General features: G+C 34.3%; 1 protein-coding gene across 5 annotated transcripts in view; it reads left to right on the forward strand.

Annotated features, from left to right (window-relative positions):
• The window catches only part of CNKSR2 (connector enhancer of kinase suppressor of Ras 2), a 296118-nt gene that overhangs the window by 48302 nt on the left and 228246 nt on the right, over positions 1 to 19570 (forward strand). For all 5 annotated transcript variants that reach the window (XM_003791903.3, XM_012806405.1, XM_003791904.3 and 2 more), the window contains exons 2-3: positions 6861 to 7024; positions 15663 to 15865. In XM_003791903.3, coding sequence (XP_003791951.1) covers positions 6861 to 7024; positions 15663 to 15865 — 367 coding nt within the window. The remainder of the gene's footprint in view (positions 1 to 6860; positions 7025 to 15662; positions 15866 to 19570) is intronic.

Here is a 19570-nt window from a genome sequence, read left to right on the forward strand (position 1 = left end):
TATTGTAGTTTACCTTTTTGGGAGCAGTTTTATTAGCTTGGGATAAAATGGGGTCCTCCATCTAGGAGGGGGTAACCTTTTCACTGGTTACCACCTGTAGTTATCCAGGAAGGAGGATGAAATTCAGTCCAGAGTTCAGTTGGGGATCAAGGTCTTGAAAAAGTAAGAAAATTGTCCAGGGAAGTAGTAGTTGTGAGGATTCTTGCTGGCCCACTCCACTCTGCTGCACTGGGTCTAGAGATACTCTTGGGCTCCTATTGAACCTGCATCAGTATAGCGCAGTGGACCATCTAGCCCAAAGCTTTATCCTCAAGTTTGGTGCAGGCTAGGCATTTCTGCTTCTTTGCATTGTGCTTGACTGTGGATTTGGGTTTCTTCCAATACTACTTTTGGCAGCTTATCTGGAGTTTAAATTCCAGACTCACAAAGGTCCCTGCCGGAAAGGGCATATCCATGGCAATGTCCACGCTGGTCTCCATGAAGGCCCACTGCTCTAGTGGGTACTTACTAAATTTCACCACAGCCACATGCAGGCCTCAAGCCTCAACACTGGGACAACCTGATTCCACCCAAGCTCACATCACCCAGCCACAGGGCCAGTGGGTTCAACAGCTGCTGCATGGCTTCACCTCATATACCCTGGCCATTAAAGATCTCTTCTAACATGCGTATAGGCTGAAATCTTGACCTTAATTGTTGGCCTTTTCCTGGTTTTCTCTTACCCCAGCTCCACCCCTGGGGCCCTTTACTTCCTGCAGGGGCTTGTTTTCATTTGTTATTTTTTACTAACCCCCTAAACTAGCAGTTCTCAACCTGTGGGTCGCAACCCCTTTTAACTGTATTAAAAGTTTGCAGAATTAGGAAGGTTGAGAACCACTGCCCTAAACCATTTTCCGTAGGAGTTGTACCATTTAAAATTTTCATAGCAATGTACAAGTGGTTCAGTATCTCCACATCTTCACCAATTTTGTGTTTGTTTTCATAGTAGCCATCCTGATTGGTATGAGATCATATGTCATTGTGATTTTGATTTGTATCTCCTTGATGATTAGTAATGTTCAGCACCTTTTCATGTATTTATTTGGGCATCTGTACATATTTTTTGAAAAATATCTATTGAAGTCCATCTATTTTTTAATCAAATTGGGTTTTTTTTATTATTGTTAAGTTGTAAGAGTTCATTATAGATTCTGGATGTTAATCCTTTATCAAATATGTAATTTGCAAATATTTCATTCCATGCCATGGGTGGCCTTTTTACTTTTTTATAGTGTCCTTTATTGTACAAAAGTTTTTAATTTTGATGAAGTCTATCTGTTATCTTTTATTTCCTGTGACTTATACATTTTAAAAATCAACATCTGTAAATATAATTTTCAAGAAAAGTATGACAATCGGAGTATTTCATTTGAAATTGTCATTATATTAAAATGCGTATATACTATGTATCCCCAAAACATTCTAGGCACATGTTGACAAACTTAAATTTTCAAAAGATGATTCAAATAGAGCTCACTTTTTCATTTGTTGCCAATAAAAGGGAAACTCTACTAGCTAACTTTTCCATGGATTATTCCACCTTTAAAGCCCATAAATATGTTTCTATCTTCATGATAACCAGTGATTATTTGGTATACAATACAATATAATATTTAAAATATATATACTTCAGCTTTGCTGTAAGAAACAGTCCAGTAGGGACTTGTGTTTATCAAAAAGGTCTATTGAATGAAGGCAGTGTTCATTACATCATACAAGGATTTCTTCCCACAAGAAAAAATTTTTTGTTATAGAAAAGAACAAACAACCCTATTTATAAGTGGATAGCAGACTTGAACAGAAACTTTTCTGAAGATGACAGATGAATGGCCAACAAACACATGAAAAAATGCTTATCCTTCCTAATCATCAGAGAAATGCAAGTCTCTTGAGATACCACCTAACTCCTGTAAGATTAGCACACATCATAAAGTCCCAGATCTGCAGATGCTGGTGTGGATGTGGAGAAAAGGGAACACTTTTGCACTGTTGGTGGGATTGCAAACTAATACAGCCCTTTTGGAAAGAAGTATGGAGAATTCTCAAAGAACTAAAAGTCACCCTTCCTTTTGATCCCACAATTCCATTACTTGGTATCTACCCAAAAGAACTAAAGTCATTTTACCACAAAGACATTTGCACCAGACTGTTTATTGCAGCTCAATTCATAATTTCCAGGTCTTAGAAGCAACTGAAATGCCCATCAACCCATGAATAGATTAACAAACCATTGGCATATGTGTACCATGGAGTACTATTCAGCCATAGAAAATATGGAAACTTTAAATCTTTTGTGTTTACCTGAATGGAGTTGAAACACATTCTTCTTAGTATAGTATCTCAAAGAATGGGGAAAAAATCCAATATATAAACAATTACATGCCCACATGAATGATAAAACAAAATCTTGTCTAGCAAGGGAGAGGAGAGAAATGTGAAAGAGGAAGGGGAGGGAGGAGGGCAATTGGCAGGATCTCAGCTAATGTGCACAATGTGAGGGTGTTAGCACATTGCCTGGGTGAAGGCCTCAACTACAACTTGAACTTTACCTTGGAAATGAGAAAGAACAGTGTAACCTAAAAATTTGTACCCTCATGTTAATTTGAATTTAAAAAACGAAATTTTTTGTTAGCTTTAGTGTCAAGAATGGATGGGCATGTTTGAGGTGATGGATATCCCAGTTACCCTAGTATGATCATTACACACTATGAATGTATTGAAATAGCATAGGTAGCTTATAAATATGTACAATTATTTATTATATAAATTAAAAAGAATGAATAGGGTTCTCTGAGAAGCTGTCTTATTTTTGTGTAATGAATTTTTTTAACTGTATTTGATCCTGTTTCCTTCTTCATGTTTACCACCAGTTTATAGCAGTGGTTCTCAACCTTCCTAATTCCATGACCCTTTAATACAGTTCCTCATGTTGTGGTGACCCCCAACCATAAAATTATTTTCGTTGCTACTTCATAACTGTAATTTTGCTACTGTTATGAATCGTAATGTAAATATCTGATATGCAGGAGACCCCCAAAGAGATTGTGACCCACAGGTTGAGAACTGCTGGTTTATAGCCAACTTCTTAGTCCCACCCACAATTTAGAAAGTCTAGTATTCTTCATTGGTACTACTTTTTTGAATTTTCATTATTTTAATTCCCATTTTCTAACCATATTTTCCCCTAACCATATTTTTTCTTATCTACTTTTAATTTTCATTGCCTTTCTGAATTGTGTGTATAACTTAAATGCCTTTTGATACAAATTTAAATGCATGTATTTTAAGTGATGTCTTTGAAGTTTTAAATGAAAAATGGAGGAATATTTTTGGTGTAACAGCTTTTGGTAAGGTGCAAATGATCAGTCTTCATTTCATGATCAGTTTCAGAAACAATTCTGTCCATTCCTCCCCCACTCTTTCTAATTCAATGTACTCTTTAACAGCAATGATTTTGAGTCAGATGAACTTGGGTTTAGACCTTGCCTTATCTTTTATGTGCTATGGGATCCTGGGCATGGTTCTTAAATTTCAATTTTCTTATCTGTAAAATCAAGATAAAAGTATTAAGTTAGAAAATATTTGTGAAGTGCTAAACAATGCTTGGCACGCAATAAGCACAAAAAATGAAGGTATTACTGTCACTCAGTATCAGCTTTCCCATTTAGCGATAATAGAAACTATTGAAAGTTAGCTTTTTCTGAAATAAATTAGGACAGAGTAAATAAGAACAGGCCCTGAAGAAAATCATCCTTCCTTTTTCTATTTTATTTGGTTTTCTTGAGAATCCTTGTGAAAATAAATCATATACTACTTGTTATAGAGCAACCACTTGCTTTTAAGAGGACAACCGTGAAGGATGGCATCAAAGAATACAAGAAACAGTAGTTTGACAAGTCACCATGTATTGTATTGGTTCCAGTCGTATCTAAAAGCTGTTTGCAATGGTTCCCCCTTTCATTCATTTGAATGTAGCTTCAGAATGAATGCCAGCCAGGTACCCTACACTGTATTTGATTAGTCAGAGTATGCTAGCGTAGAGTTCAGTTCTTGATAGTTTTAAATTTTTTTCACATAGCTATATCAATAAAAGAACATGATTTCATTAGCCCCGTCCTATGTTATCTTTCCTTTCTTTTAGTAACTATATGTTTCTATATCAATTTACTCCTTTCTTCTCACAGAAGTATAAGTTCACTTTATTGTTGAGATATGTTTTTTCAGCCTTGAGTTGGTCTGATATATGTAGTCAAAACAGATTAGACTTTGAATCCTCTGAGACTAGGTTTTAATACTTGCTATGACAGTCAGTTACTTACTATGTACCGTTAAGGAGTTATCTAATATCACTGGGCTTTAGTTTCATCAACTCTAAAATTGGTATAACAGTAGTCCCTTTAACCCTGCCTGACAACTTGCTATTTACTCCTCATCTTCACCACTACTATATAATCTTCTAAAACAATATTCTATATGTAAAGCCTCTACTTTCTCATTTCCCAGTCACTCTTCACCCCAATACTCTATTTCCATTATTCTGATATTATAATAGCTAAAATGATTGATAATCTCTAAATTGTCAAATTAAGAGTATTTTTAGTTCATATCTTGCTGGGATACTGTGCTACATTTAACACATGTCTGTCACACCCACCTTATTACTTTGTACTCTCTGCTCCTTTTTTTTTTTTTTTAATTCTCATTCTTAGATGCCTCTTTCTCTAGCCCTAAAATGTTGTGGCTCAGTATACTTTTAATTCTGTACCTTCACCAAACTCTATAGATGCTCAAAACTCTTGTATAAAATGGCATAGTATTTGCACATAACCTGTACAATTCTCCCATATGCTTACATCATCTCCAAGTTACTTATAATACTGAACACAATGTAAATTCTGTGTAAATAGTTATTATGCCACATTGTTTTTACTTGTATTTTTTATTGTATTTTTATTTTTATTCATTTTGCTGTTTTTTAAATATTTAAAAAAATCCACACTTAGCTGAACCATCAGATGTGGAACCCATGGATATGGAGGGCCAACTATTCATTCAGAAGATCCTAGTCACTTTTATTTTTTACTGCCATCACTATTTCTCTTAATGTATCAAATTATATCATTCTATGTGCCCATGTCCACTTCTAGGTAGTACGTTTCTCAAGGTCTGTGTCATATTTACGCTTCTATCTCCAACATTCAGGGCAGTGTCTGACATATAATTCCCTCAGCTTTCCCCTTATTCCTGACCACAGGATCTTCCCTTTAAAATATAAATCCTGCTTAGTTCTGTGATACTGTAATTAGTACTGACTTTATTTTGATATCCAGCACATTTTCAGTAGTACCAACTTACATGTTTATTTTCTTCACCAGTATCTCACTGAACCCTTATGTGGATCCATAATGTCTTAAAGTCATTAGTTAGGAATTCCCTTATCTTCTTACTCACAGTCTGTAAGTCTACCTGTATCTACACCTATTTTCTCCTCCTTCCCTCCTTTTTCAATAGAGATATATGGTTCTCATCCTCATTTAAATATCTTCAAGTCTCTATCATAAAGAAAGAAAAACAAACTTTCTGCCAATCCCATATTCTCTAAATATCCTCTCATTTTCTCTTCTGCTTTGAATACTCTTGAACACTTTCAGTGCTGGCTTATTGGCATCTCTGTAAAAACAACTTTAGTATTTATCACTGGTGAGTTTCATGTTACTGTATCCAGTAAGAACATTTTAGCCTTCATCGATGCACACATACCAGTGGAGAATGAAAGAAAAAGAAGATAATACAGAGAGGCAACAAAGTAACTCAAGTTACTTTTAGGAAGTTTGAGATTAGAGTAAGGACATATATGGCCTAATACTAGACCCTATCAGGAACCAGGCTGCCCTTAGGACTGACTTTTTCTCTCTCAGTGGCTACATAATCTCTCTGTTATGGAACATTGCTTCCTTTTACATATCCATTCTAACCCTGTCTCTGTTTTTTTATTTGCTTATAATTTCTGGTTCCTCATAATTTCAGCTGGAATGTAGCCCATTATGGCCTTTTGTCTCTCTCCTTGATATAATCAAGATGAGTTAGTTTGTTCTAATTGCTTAATTTTTTGGTTTTATTACTTAAAATTTTAGAGAGTTAATTTTATTAGTCTAGTTAGTCATTTCTATCAGGCCATTTCATAGGTGATTAAAGCTGACTCAATCCATAGCCTGACATCATTTATGAATTTCCCTGGATGATCCTGAGAAAAATCCAGTGTCAATTTCTACTTTTGGGTTTCAGTATAATCCAAATGGTATGGGTTAAGGAATGCATCACAGGTTAGGAAGAGAAGGGCCAGGAGAGGACCTGAGTCTGAAGAGGATGACAGATTAGTGTAATGGGAAACACAGGATTAAGGAAATCAAAGAAAAGGGTTTCTTTTGTTTTTAAAATGTCAAAAAATTGAACATAGAAGGAGTCAATGAATAGGAAATGATTGAAACAAAGAGAGTGTGATTGGGGTGAATCTGAAAGTAGGGGAACCTGCCTGCTAGCATACTTTATGAGTAGGTAGCAAGGAGAACTGCCTGGAAAAGAGGTAAAGATTTCTAATAATTTCTGAGGAAAATTCAAATAATTTCTGAGGAACCTAACAAGTAGGAATGTGATGAAATGATTATATTCCATTGCATAGGTTAAAAAAAGGTGAATGATTAGATTAGTTCCAAGATAAAATGTATTTAGCTTGTGACATGGTAGAGTTAATGCATGGCCCCCCCACATTTGTTTGGTTCAACCATGTTTTCATTCTGTTCTTCCATACTTTTGTTTTGTAGGTCTTGATGACTGTTTGCAGCAGTATATTAAGAATTTTGAGAGGGAGAAGATCAGTGGAGACCAGCTGCTGCGCATTACACACCAGGAGCTAGAAGATCTGGGGGTAAGCCGCATTGGCCATCAAGAACTGATCTTGGAAGCAGTTGACCTTCTGTGTGCATTGGTAAGGGCATAAACTGGTGGGGAAAAGGGAAACTTCTCTTTTGACTCTTTTTTTCCTTTTGTTCCTTTTCATTCTATTCTCTTAATAATGTAAATACAATTCAGAAGAAAAAAACTTGATTCTCCACCAACTGTGTGCGATATTTTCCTCCTTCCTGGAATTTGTTACATTAGTGTCAAATGGCAGATTAAAGAGGCTTGTAATTCAACTGGTGACATGACATTTAGCCACTTGAAAAACATAAGTTAGAGCTTGCCAGGGAAATTCTGACAGCAACATTTGGGATACATAATTGTATACAGTCACTTCTAAGAGTTTTAACTTAGTGTTACAAGTACAAAGTAATCCTGTTTTAGGAAAATCATCCCTGAAGTAATCAAATTATTTGAATTCCCTTTATGTATGCATCCAGTAAAAATTAAATATGGTACACTATATAGTTACTTCTTTAGGTTAAAGAACAATGCATACTTAGACGAGAAAAGCCAATATCAAAATAATCTTCCTGCAAGATTCCATAATATGTTGAATATTTTGAGAGGAACATGGAAGTTTTTTGGATATTAGGTAAGATGACCAATCTTATGGTTTTAAATTATTCCAATTATTCATGAGGAAGGCCAGAGTTATAAAGAGAAAGAATATAAACTGTTTAATGTGACAGTCTAGGTTTCAATCTTGGTTCAGTCAGTTACTGACACTTGTGGGGAATAATTTCACTATGGTCTTAGTGTTTTTAATATGGAGATAGTAACAACTACTTCTTTGTGTTGTGCAAAATAAATGAGACAGTGTTCGTATAGTGTCTAATTCAGTGCCTGGCACAATATGCATTCAATAATTAGTAACTGTCATTGAGAGGATAATGATTAATAAGAAATGAGGAGATAATTGAACACAATTCTATTCAAGAGTCAGTTAATAGACTCAGCACTGTGTTGTCAGATGTGAATAAGACCTAGTTCCTGCCCTCTTGGAAAAGCTAGTGAGGAAGAATGACATATAAATAATTATAATGCTGTATGGTAATTGCTAAAATAAAAGCAAGAGCTAAATATTATGGGAGCACAGAGAAGAAAAATGAGTACCTTTGAGATAGATGCAAAAGAAGTGATAATTTAAGCAACACATTGGAAGATGAGCATGTATGCAGTAGATAGAAGAAAAGAAGAATTTCAAGTAAACACAACACATACACAGGCACGTGCAAAAAGAGCATTCATAGTATGCTTTAAAAATAGTAAGCTATTTGGGATGACAAAAATAGGCGAGAAACAGCACCAGGAAAATTGGCTTTAAAAGATAAACTGGGGCCAGACTATAAAGTGCCTTAACATGATATTTGTACTTCCCAGTGTAAGTGTTGGAGAACCTTCCAAGAATGATCAAATACTTGTTTTAAAATGGTAACCAATGCTAGTGAAAGGGTTGGAATGATGTGGGAGTAAATTGAAGGCAATAACAATAATTGGGAAATATTTGAAGTAATCTCCATAAGTAATTAATGAGTAGGGCTTGAATTAGGGGTATGCAACAGGAATAGAGAATATCTAGTGAACATGAGGAGTGAGATAAAGGAGTTGAGAAAGATTCCTTTCTGTTTTCCAGCTACAGAGATAGAATATATGATTTTGTAATAATTAAGGGATTAAATTGATAGAAAAAGAGATCACTTAGAGAGGGCCTGTGGAATATAAAAACAAAGGATGCAGCTTGAGATGTGGTTTAGGAAGAAGAAAAGAAGGCTTACAGAGTGGTCTTAAAATAAGGTGACCAGACGTCCCGCTTTTGGTGGAACAGTCCTGATTTTTAACAATTTGTCCCACATCCCGCGGCATTTTTAAAAAGTCCCAATTTTTGGAAAGAATGCATGACAAGCTAGGGAACAGCGGGAGAATGGGAAGGGAATATACGGTTTTCAGCTGAAACGGTTAATGTAATTCCATTTGAGAATGAGGAGGTTAATGTAACTTGATTTGGAAATGAAAAGGCTAATGTAAACTCCTACTCCCTCCTGGGCAAGGTCCCTACTCCCCTTCTGGGCAAGCCAGAGGAAACTGGCTCCCTCCCTTGCTTCTAGGCAAGGACAATTAGCTCAGAAGGAGCCAAACTGTCTGGAACAAACAAGCAGCTCCTCCCTCTAGAGTAAGGTGACCAGATGTCCCGCTTTTGGAGGGACAGTCCTGATTTTTAACAATTTATCCCACGTCCGGCAGAGTTTTAAAAAAGTCCCAATTTTTGGAAAGAATGCACAACAAGCTAGGGAACACAGGAGAACAGGAAGGGAATATATTGGCTGCCATGTGGCTATTTTGCCAGGATATGAGTTTTATACTATTTTTGTTAATTTTATAATGTTAAACTTTAATAATAACAAATAATTGTTGAGAACTGATTATGGAGAACTGCTTATCAAAGTTTGCATTGTTGTCAGACCCTACCCCCCAGGCTCCTCCCCCCACAATGGTGTCCCGCTTTACCAATGTTAAAATCTGGTCACCTTATCCTAAAAGCATGAAGACAACTTAAGAAAAAGTTGTTGCAAAAGCGAGGGAGAATGTTATTTTTGTTAAGGGGCATCAATAATATCAAATTTTACTAAAAGCCAGTAGGATAAGCAAGTAAAAAAAGACCTGACTGAAAACAGTTTCTAGAGAGTGGAATTTAAAACCAGATTGTTTGAGCAGCACCTCCCATTTATATTTCAGTCTTACCTTCAGTGTCATTTTCTCAAAAAAAACAAAAAAAATTCCTTGATTATTCTCCCATCCTTGCCTGGTTTAAAATTAGGCCCCACTGTTAGCACCCCATTTTCTCTCTTAGTCTTCATCTTGCTTTGTAATTATATATTAGTTTATGTTTATGTATAGATGAATGGATGGATGTGTATATGTTTACCAGGTTGATGTCTTTTTCTGCCCCTAGGTTGTAAACTATGTGGGAAAAGTGACTATGCTTATTGAACACCTAGTAGGTCGCACAAGTGCCTGGCAATAGTGTATGGTCAATATTTTTTTGAAGTGGTGATGAAAGAGACATGCTATATTTTTAGCTTGATAGCTTTGGGATATTTTGATGTGCATATTTCTATATTCCTAGGATAAGTAAATTCAGACCAGAATATGTATTTGTACTCTTATCTCAAGTCAATCATAGAAATCATGCCTGAATTAAATGATAGCACTCAAGGTAATGTTTTTACCTTACGCATAGTGTTTTAGTGTACTAGTCTTCAAATTTGAGTTAGAATGTCCCTTAAATGTACAATAGAAGAGGCCTGCAGATGGGCACAGGATTGAACAGTTCCCTCTTTGCAGCATCATTTACAACAGTAAGAGGTGGGTGCAGAGCTTGAAGTCCAGTGTATATATCTCATAAGTAGAACTCTTTATAGATGAACGATTTATGTCAGGGGTCCTCAAACTTTTTAAACAGGGGGCCAGTTCACTGTCCCTCAGACCATTGGAGGGCCGGACTACGGGCCCCAGGCCAAGTCAGCTGCTAAGCAGGACAGGCAGCAGCAGCAAAAACACCCAGCGGGCTGGATAAATGTCCCAGGCGGGCTGTATGTGGCTTACAGGCCATAGTTTGAGGACACCTGACTTATGCGGTAGACTTCCACACTGCCAGTTTGAGGCCAGAAGGAGGACTGATGATTAATGATGTTGCATACAGGTAGTCTAGACCTAGGCTTTGTAGTTTGACCCATGAATAAGGCTCTGCTCACCCAAATTTACTTGGAACCATGGTATCAGAGATATATATCTAGACCACTTCTAAATTCAAGCCATAGAGTGGTGATAAATCCCTTCACATGCTTTAATCCCTCTATAGTTCTGGGCTTAAGTACTGTAGTCCTGTATCATTTGGATATTTAATTATGTGGTTGAACTTTTCTGGAAATTAATACACAAAAAAGACCCACTAGATTCCTTTTTTCCCCCTCTATTTACTCTGCAACCAGTTGGTCATATTCCTCAAAGATGTTATATATTAAACTTCATTTCACCCCTTCCTAATGGTTATACACCAGCAAGTTAGAAGTGTAGATATCTTCCAGTTTATGCAACAGTGTTTCCTAGTGATTGTAAAGCAAGATTCTGAGCAGCGAATTCTGATTTCTGCATGCCATTATAAAATTAAGAGGTGAAGTCCCTCAGCAGGCTGAGGTGACTAGACCTGTAGTCGTACTTATGGGAACAGGGAACTATTTTCTAACTTCCTTCCCCCCGACACTTTACATTGTTTGGATTTTAGTTTGCCCTTGTCTTCTCTTTCTGATCTCTACTGGCCTTTCTACATTTCCTTTACTTCTTTTTTCAATAATTATATATTCATACCTAAACTATGCGTGAAATGCAAAGATGAAAAAGACCTAGTTTGTACTGTTAATATGTATATAGTTCATTAAGAAAGATAATAGTCAATCAAAGATAATATGGATTTAAAGAAAAATCCTAGGAAAGTATAGAAGGAAATGGTACCAACTGCTGAAGGATTTAGGAAGTGTAGGTAAGATGTTCATTGGGTCTTGCAAATAAGTAGATGTTTGCCAGACAAAAAAGGTGGGGGAAAAGTTATCTTGGAAGAATAAATACATATTTGTACAGACAAAACTGTGAAAGAATATGGAATACTTAGAGAAAAATGATAATTGTGATTTGGATGATACAGAAAGGGAATTAATGAAAAGATAGACAACTTACACTTTAACTCTTTGTAACTCTTTGCTTAAATTCTTTTTGTCCTCCAATTCATACTAGGCTCCTCAAAGGAAGACACCTTTGTCCACTTGATATTCTTTATCTTCAGCTTCTGCCCTTTGCTTAGCACATGGGAGATATTAAATTAATGTTATCTTACTGAATTAAACTCTCTTCCATTCCCAGAGAACTATAATTTTTCTCTTGCCCACACAGCTTTTGACTCTGAAGTTTCTATTCCTAGTGTAAGGAAGACACAGAAAAACTACCAAATTCCTTTTAAGCTATACTATGTATTTTCTTCTGCTTGTCTTGATGTAAGTCCTTATGGTGAATAATGTTATGGCACCTAATGAGAATCAAAGGTTTATTTAGTCATTTGTTCATTCATGCAATGTGTATTTATTAAGTATTAAGTATATTGTTTGCATTTTGTTATCCTGGAAAGAAGTCAGCTGTTTGTGATTTGGAGGTGTATTAATCTTTAATACCACTTTTCTATCATTTGGTATGCCTCAATAGAGAGGAAGGAATATTAAGTGAAAGAGAAAAAGCATAAATAAAATATATGTAGTTTAATGTATAGCCCTTAATTTCTGTTCTGATAGTTTACCTTTTTTTAGGAACTATAAGTAAATCATTTATGACAGGATAAGAACAGTTTTCATTTCATTCTTTCTTGGTACTTTTTTTTTTTTTTTTTTTGCAGTTTTTGGCCAAGGCTGGGTTTGAACCCATCACCTCTAGTATATGGGGCTAGCACCCTACTCCTTTGAGCCACAGGCGCCACCCCAAGTACTTTTTATATAATAGGCATTTTTGCATGAAAATTTTGATGTTTGTGATTACTAGGCTTTGTTTCTTTGCAGCATAATTACTTGGTTCATTCTTTTAAAATAATTTATTTTCCAAAAAATTCATTAAACCAAGCCTTTTTAAGACTCACTCATATTTATAAAGCAAGGTATTATAAAGTCTAAACACCTGCTACATGATGCATTCAAATTAAGACTTTCAAATAAAATGGCATTGTCATTGCAAAATATGTGCTGCCAATATTGAATTATTTTAGTTAAGTGTTTACTGAGAGTTTATCACTAGTGAGGATGTAGCCATTTGGAGTTTCTAAAATTTTAAATGTGTTTCTTCGTGTTGCTTTTGTATGCATATCATTGAAAGAGAAGACAAGTTATGAACTTAGCACGGGTACATTAAGCATGACTGTTGAATGCTGAATCATAACTGGTTCTTTGCATACATAGTAATGGCCAAGTATATAAACAGATAAGTAGCATATAGGACAAAGAAAGCAACTGAGTACACTTCACATCAAAGTTTTTGTGTTCTTAGGGAAGGTTTTTTTTATATACCAGTAGTAATACCTAGTTTTCCCATGCATATCCAGTAAAAAGGAAATCTGTGATGAATAAATCTGTATTTTTAAAAATTTGAGACAGTACTTCTCATCTCTATACCCTTGGCCAAAAGCAAAAGGGTCTTTCATCTACTTGTCACTTCTTTCACTGATGGTCAGTGGAGTATGATTTACTGGGGACTTAGCAATATCAAAAGATTTTTCTTTCATGAAAGAAATAGCAAAAAGTTATCTGTGTTGGCAGTAATAGAATTTGAGTAACTTAATAACTGAGAATTCTGATGATAAAAATAAACTAGAGAGATTAATCTATTTCTTATTAAAACAATAGCACATAGATGCTGTTACATACACATGAGCTTCTAATCTATTTTTATACTTTTCTATTTTTTCCCAAGTACTTTGGATTATTAGTCTAACTAGTTATATTCATTAACTCGGACAAATTTTGAGAACTTTCTTATCCTTCTCCATCCTCTACTATGTATCTTTTGTCTCTTCTTGCCACTGTGTTCTGTCCTCCCTATTTTTCATTTTTATTCCACATAGAATATTTTTTTAGGAGGTTTCCAAGTTAAGAGATTTTCTTAAGATACCTTTCTGAGTTGTTTCCAGAATATTTTTCTGTTCCTAATTCTTGAGTCATTTGAAAAAAATAATTTTACTATCTTAAAATATTGAAGTCTTCAAAGTATTTTTACTGTGCTTTCAGATTTTTATTTATAAGAAGACCCTTAAGCACATTAGAAGTATCATTTACAGCTAGTTGGTATAGTTTTAAATTGTTGTCATCTAGTCATTAGAGTTATCTTTTATTATAAACTTATAAAAGGATTTCCTTCATAATATAATGACAAGCTAGGCAAAATCTCCCAAATGTTTCACAAATAATCTATGCTCAGATGCAATAATATCTGAATAGAATATTGTTTTATTTGCACAAGCCAAACCTTTTAACTAGAGAGAGCATTGCAATTCATATTAACCAGTGACTATTTAATATACCATGTTATTTTATTTTTTTGAGACAGAGTATCATTTTGTCACCCTCGATAGAGTGCCATGGCATTATAGATCACAGCAACCTCAAACTCTTGGGCTCAAGCAATCCTCTTGCCTCAGCCTCCCAAGTAGCTGGGACACAGGTGCCCGCCACAACACTCGGCTATTTTTAGAGACGAGGTCTCACTCTTGCTCAGGCTGGTCTCAAACCTGTGAGCTCAAGGCAATCCACCGGCCTTGGCCTCCCAGAGTGCTAGGATTACAGGTGTAAGCCACCATGTCCAGCCTACCATATTATTTTAGAAAACTATAACTGCAAAAAATAATTTTTTAATAAAAATGTAAAGTGCCAGCAAAGAACAAGCAGACTTTTATCACTATTAACCCACATAGCCTGGCATTTAACATTTATGCATCAAAACCTTCCTCTCTTCCCTTTTTTCTCCACTAAGTTCTCTGTTTTTTTAAATTACCACAGGGAAAAAACTTAAATTTTGTATAGATACCCAGTGGTTGTTCACTTAATAATAAAGCTAAATTTATTGTTCCGTTTACTTTTCTTTTTCCTTCTTTGTCTTCTACTTTACTTCATTTTTTTCACTATTCTTAGAATAGGAGTACAATATTGATGAAGAATGTGGTAAAGATAGCCTAATGACTTACAGCTGTTCTAAACTCTGTCTAGTCCAAATACTGAGCTCTTTATGCAAGCTATTAAACAAAATCTCCTTGTACCTCGATTTCCTCAACTATGAAAGTGAGGTAGGAAGATAAGTCAAATTTAGTCTTTCAGGCCCAAATGAATTCTAATATTCTTTGAGTTTTATGATTATCTATAAGGTGATAATAGTTTTAATTTTACACAGAACAGTCATGTACATGTTGCTTAGTCATTTGGTCAAGGCTATCCTTTGATCAGATTAACCAGCCTTTTTTTAGGGCTGTTTTACAACTCAAAATTAGCTGTTTTACATTTTCATTGTAACTTATAAAAACTTGCCCTAAAGTTTGAAGGGATTCTATACTCTTTTTCTTTTTGAAGATAGTAAAAAGGCCTATTATATTTATTCATATAACCCTTTTCTGCAATAATGTATAGTAGACAAAAATATTTAGGGTAAATTAATAAATATTACTACAAATTATAAAGTGAGAATAAGCAAAAAAAGAAATATACTTACCAAAAAGTCACTAAGATTGCTTTGGGTGATTGCTTTTGGGACAAGAATTAATTTCACAAGTAAATGCAAATTTTGGTTTTAAACAATAAACTTAATGAATCTTTATAATCTGCTTTCTTGAGGAGCATAGTTCCAAAATTATAGCTTCATCTTTCCATGTTCATACTAGTAACTTACCTTTTATTGTAATTTTTTTATCTGACATTTCCCCAAATCCTCCCTTGAGTGTGTGGTTTACTAGGCCAGGAATTCTATCTTATTTATTTGTAACTAACACTTATCCCATTATCCATGTAGAGAAAGTATTCAGTAAATATTTTAATAAATGAATATGATATTGACTTTAGGTATTTTTGTTCTCTCTCTTTGTAATTCAGAATTATGGCTTGGAAACAGAAAATCTGAAAACCCTTTCTCACAAGTTGAATGCATCTGCCAAAAATCTACAGAATTTTATAACAGGAAGGAGAAGGAGTGGCCATTATGATGGGAGGACCAGCCGAAAATTGCCAAATGACTTTCTGACCTCAGTTGTGGATCTGATTGGGGCAGCCAAGAGTCTGCTTGCCTGGTTGGACAGGTAAAATATTTTACGTATTTTATAAATAGTCCCTTCTCAGATACCAGTTTGAATATAACATTATTTAATGTTTTCTTGTGAAAGAATCGGACAGGTAGACGAGTGCCAAGTAGTAAATATGTTATTATGATTCATCACAATATAGGAATATCATCAAATATATAATAATCCTTTGTAAAATTTTATCTCCAACTAAGTAGCCAATCAATAATTCATCTCTGACAACTACAAAATACCCTTGCTGCTGTAGAAGCAGTTATTATTTAGCTGTCATAACAAAATTTATAGTACTACTTTGTCTCCTGATTTTCTATATTTAAGGAAGTGACCATTGGAATTCTGTAAACTGTTTTTCTCAATGGGTAATTTGACACTGACACTTTCGTAGCACACATTACATACCTCCTTACCCTTGCTTTATTCATTCTCTATTATGATTCACATTTCACAATTTTAAATAACATAAACACATTCTTAGACTTTTTTAGTTTAGTTCACTTTCATTTATCTTGGAACATATGCAATAGCATAAAAGTTTTCATAATATGATCTAAAAAGGGTTAGATTAAAATTGTATACTGTATATGACTAAGCATGATAACTATTTATTAAAAAACTAAACAAGCTCTCTATTGTTAGTTTTGAGATTTTTTATAATGGGCATGCACTAGGTTGTACAGGTTAAATAATCAAATTTTAAAATATTCTTTTCTTATTGTAAGACTCTGATAACACACGTTTGACCAGAATTCTTTCTTGAGTAAATACCAATAGGACATAGATATGTGTACACATACATACACATACACATTTATTATTCCATTTTGGCTTTTTAAAAATAGGCCTTATATTAAAAGTAATTGTATTTTTAAGGTAAAAGTTAAGGTAATTTTGCTTCATTTGTTATTGCCTAACTTATATATGCTTGCACATAATATAAAGTGATGACACTAAATACAGATCTGAACTCTAAGCTGTATATTACTAGCTTCTTGATTATTAATTAATGGACCTTATGTTTCTTTTGCATTATAGCATTATTAAAATTTAATTCTTATAATTATCTAAGTCACATTTACCAACTGTTTAAAGTAATTGTATTACAAATATATATATACTAAAAGTTATTAGTGGTCAGTAAATAGAATATGACGTAGTTCTTAAGTAATATACTTATTTGGAGAGGCTTCTCATTAATCACAAAGTTTAAAGAACACATATGTGATTTCATATAGATCTCTGTTTACTATAATCTTCCCTATAGAAGAAAATTTACTCAACCTTGATATTTTTATTTAGTAATTCCATTATATTTTCTTTTTGCACTGTCATTTGTTAGATAGATAAATTGTTAAAGTGGTTATAGAATCTTTTTACTTTTTGATGACAGAAATGGCTGTTTATGGAATCACATAATGGTTTCTCACACTATAGTAGTCTCTGTGTTGTTAATTTTTGTGCTGACACTAATAAGATGCTCTAGGTAATTGTCTGTTCACCTACAAAAACACATGTGTGCATACATGCATACAAAAACATATGTAACAACCCATGAAGTCAGTCAGTATTATGTGTTTGTTTCATAAGGAGAGAGAAAGTGACAAAAGGCAAAGGAAATCTCTAAGTCATCTATTAGATTTCTATTGCTGCAAAGTTTTTCACAATACTTTCTGTTATATCATATTGTGATGATCAGTTATATCAACGGTCATTTAACATTTGCCCGTGAAAATAAGTGCTTAAAAGGAAGAAAAAAGACAGCTTTGTGATAACTTTAAAATCTTCTAGTGAGTCTTTTATAAATTGAAGCAAGAAGTAGAAGTTTATATTTTGAAGATCTTTCACAGAAAATTTCAGCTCTAGGATGGCTTGCCTTAATAATGTTTTAACAGCTTAAATTTTAATAAAAGCAAAAGGAGAAAGCAAAACAGGAAAACAAAATAAAAGATTCTTTGCCATACTAATGCATTTGGACTTTATGCTAAAGGCAGTGGTGGCAGCGGAATGGGGATGGGTAGGAGTGAGGGTTAGGCTTATTCTTGTGCTCAGATCTGTGAATTTCAGAGATTATTTGAGCTATCATGTTGGGAAGATAAGAGAAGAGTAAGACTAGAAGAAGGGAAACCATTTGGGAGGCTCTTTTAGGAATTAATCTTGCTGCTACTACTGGTGGTGATTATGATGCTAACATTGATGATTGATCATAATATCTGTTGGGCACTAACACCTCCAGACACACTAATTTCATCAAAATAGCCCTATAAGGGTTGTCTTCATTTTACATATAGGAAAACTGGGATTTAGGTAGGTTAAGTTCAAACCTAAATGACAAGTAAGTGGTAGAGTCAGGATTCAGTCCTAATAGTCTGACTATAGAGCTTATCCTCCCCACTGCTATTTGTTGAGATTTTTAATTAGAGATACAACAGTAAGGATGGAAGAATGTTATTTATGCAGATAAATGAGATCTGGAGACAGTTAAGATGAAAGGGAGACATCTGGGACAAACAAGAAGTATCTAACTCTGCTGATCCAGTGGCGATACCCTTTCCAAAATAGGAGGTGTAAGGAGAGTTTTAGAATGGATTCCTCTAATCCTTCTCTATTTTCCATAACCCTTAGACAATTCCAACTACTGTATAATTTACTTGAGTATTATATTTATTGTTTTCATCTGTTCTTTATATGATCTATGCCTCACGAGAATAAAGGTTTTTTCATATACTTTGTTCACTGATTATCACAGTTATCTAGTAGAGTTCCTAGCCTGTAGTGACTGCTCAATAAATATTTTTGAATGTATGGAGAGAAGTGGGATAAGGAATGAGCCCTGTGGAACACCAATAATTGAAGGATGGTTGGATATTCAGTTTATGGGGGGGGAAAAGTTGATTTTGGCACTCTTGTGAGCAAATCATGGGGAATAGATATCTTCAACTATTTTCAAAATAAATGTTGGATTGAATTGGGTAAATTTAGTAAGTGTATGTACAGACAGTGCAGCTTTAGTGACAGGAAAACATTAAGGGTTTATCACACAGATAAAGTATTAATATGCTCTCCTTTCTTTTTATTGTTATCGTGCATCAACAAATCTCTGTGCTAAAGCTACTGATTTAAGTGACACTTTGCAACAAGTTGTAAGTAATAAATGCTACTGACTTGTGTAACCAAAAAAAGACCTCGTATATCAAATAATTTTGCTTTGTGAGAATTCAATGACGAGAAATATATGTGTGTATACATATATATTGATCTATATGTATAGAAATATATGTGTGTATACATATATATTGATCTAATCTAGTTCAGTATCTAGAATAAAATTAAAGATTTTCATCTACCCTTTCTTTTTCTTTCTCCTCCTTCAAGTAACATAAAATAAAAATTGTAATAAGCCTAAATCATATTGCTGTGCATGCAAGTTCTCTCCAAAATGTAATGAAAGTTTCTTAATGCCAGAAAACTTATTGCTATTTAAAAATGAAACCGATTGTTTAGCATCAAAATAATCTTATTTAAGTGACAAAATATTTTCTTCAATAAAAAGAATTGTATATTAAAGGTATAAATTAAGGTTAAAGATCAAATGCTTGACCATATGATTCTCTCAATTGATGCAGAAAAAGCTTTTGATAACATCCAGCATACCTTTATGATCAGAACACTTAAGAAAATTGGTATAGAAGGGACATTTCTTAAACT

Source organism: Otolemur garnettii, unplaced genomic scaffold (assembly GCF_000181295.1).
Source record: "Otolemur garnettii isolate 467f Iridium unplaced genomic scaffold, OtoGar3 scaffold00051, whole genome shotgun sequence".
Classification (NCBI taxonomy): domain Eukaryota; kingdom Metazoa; phylum Chordata; class Mammalia; order Primates; family Galagidae; genus Otolemur; species Otolemur garnettii.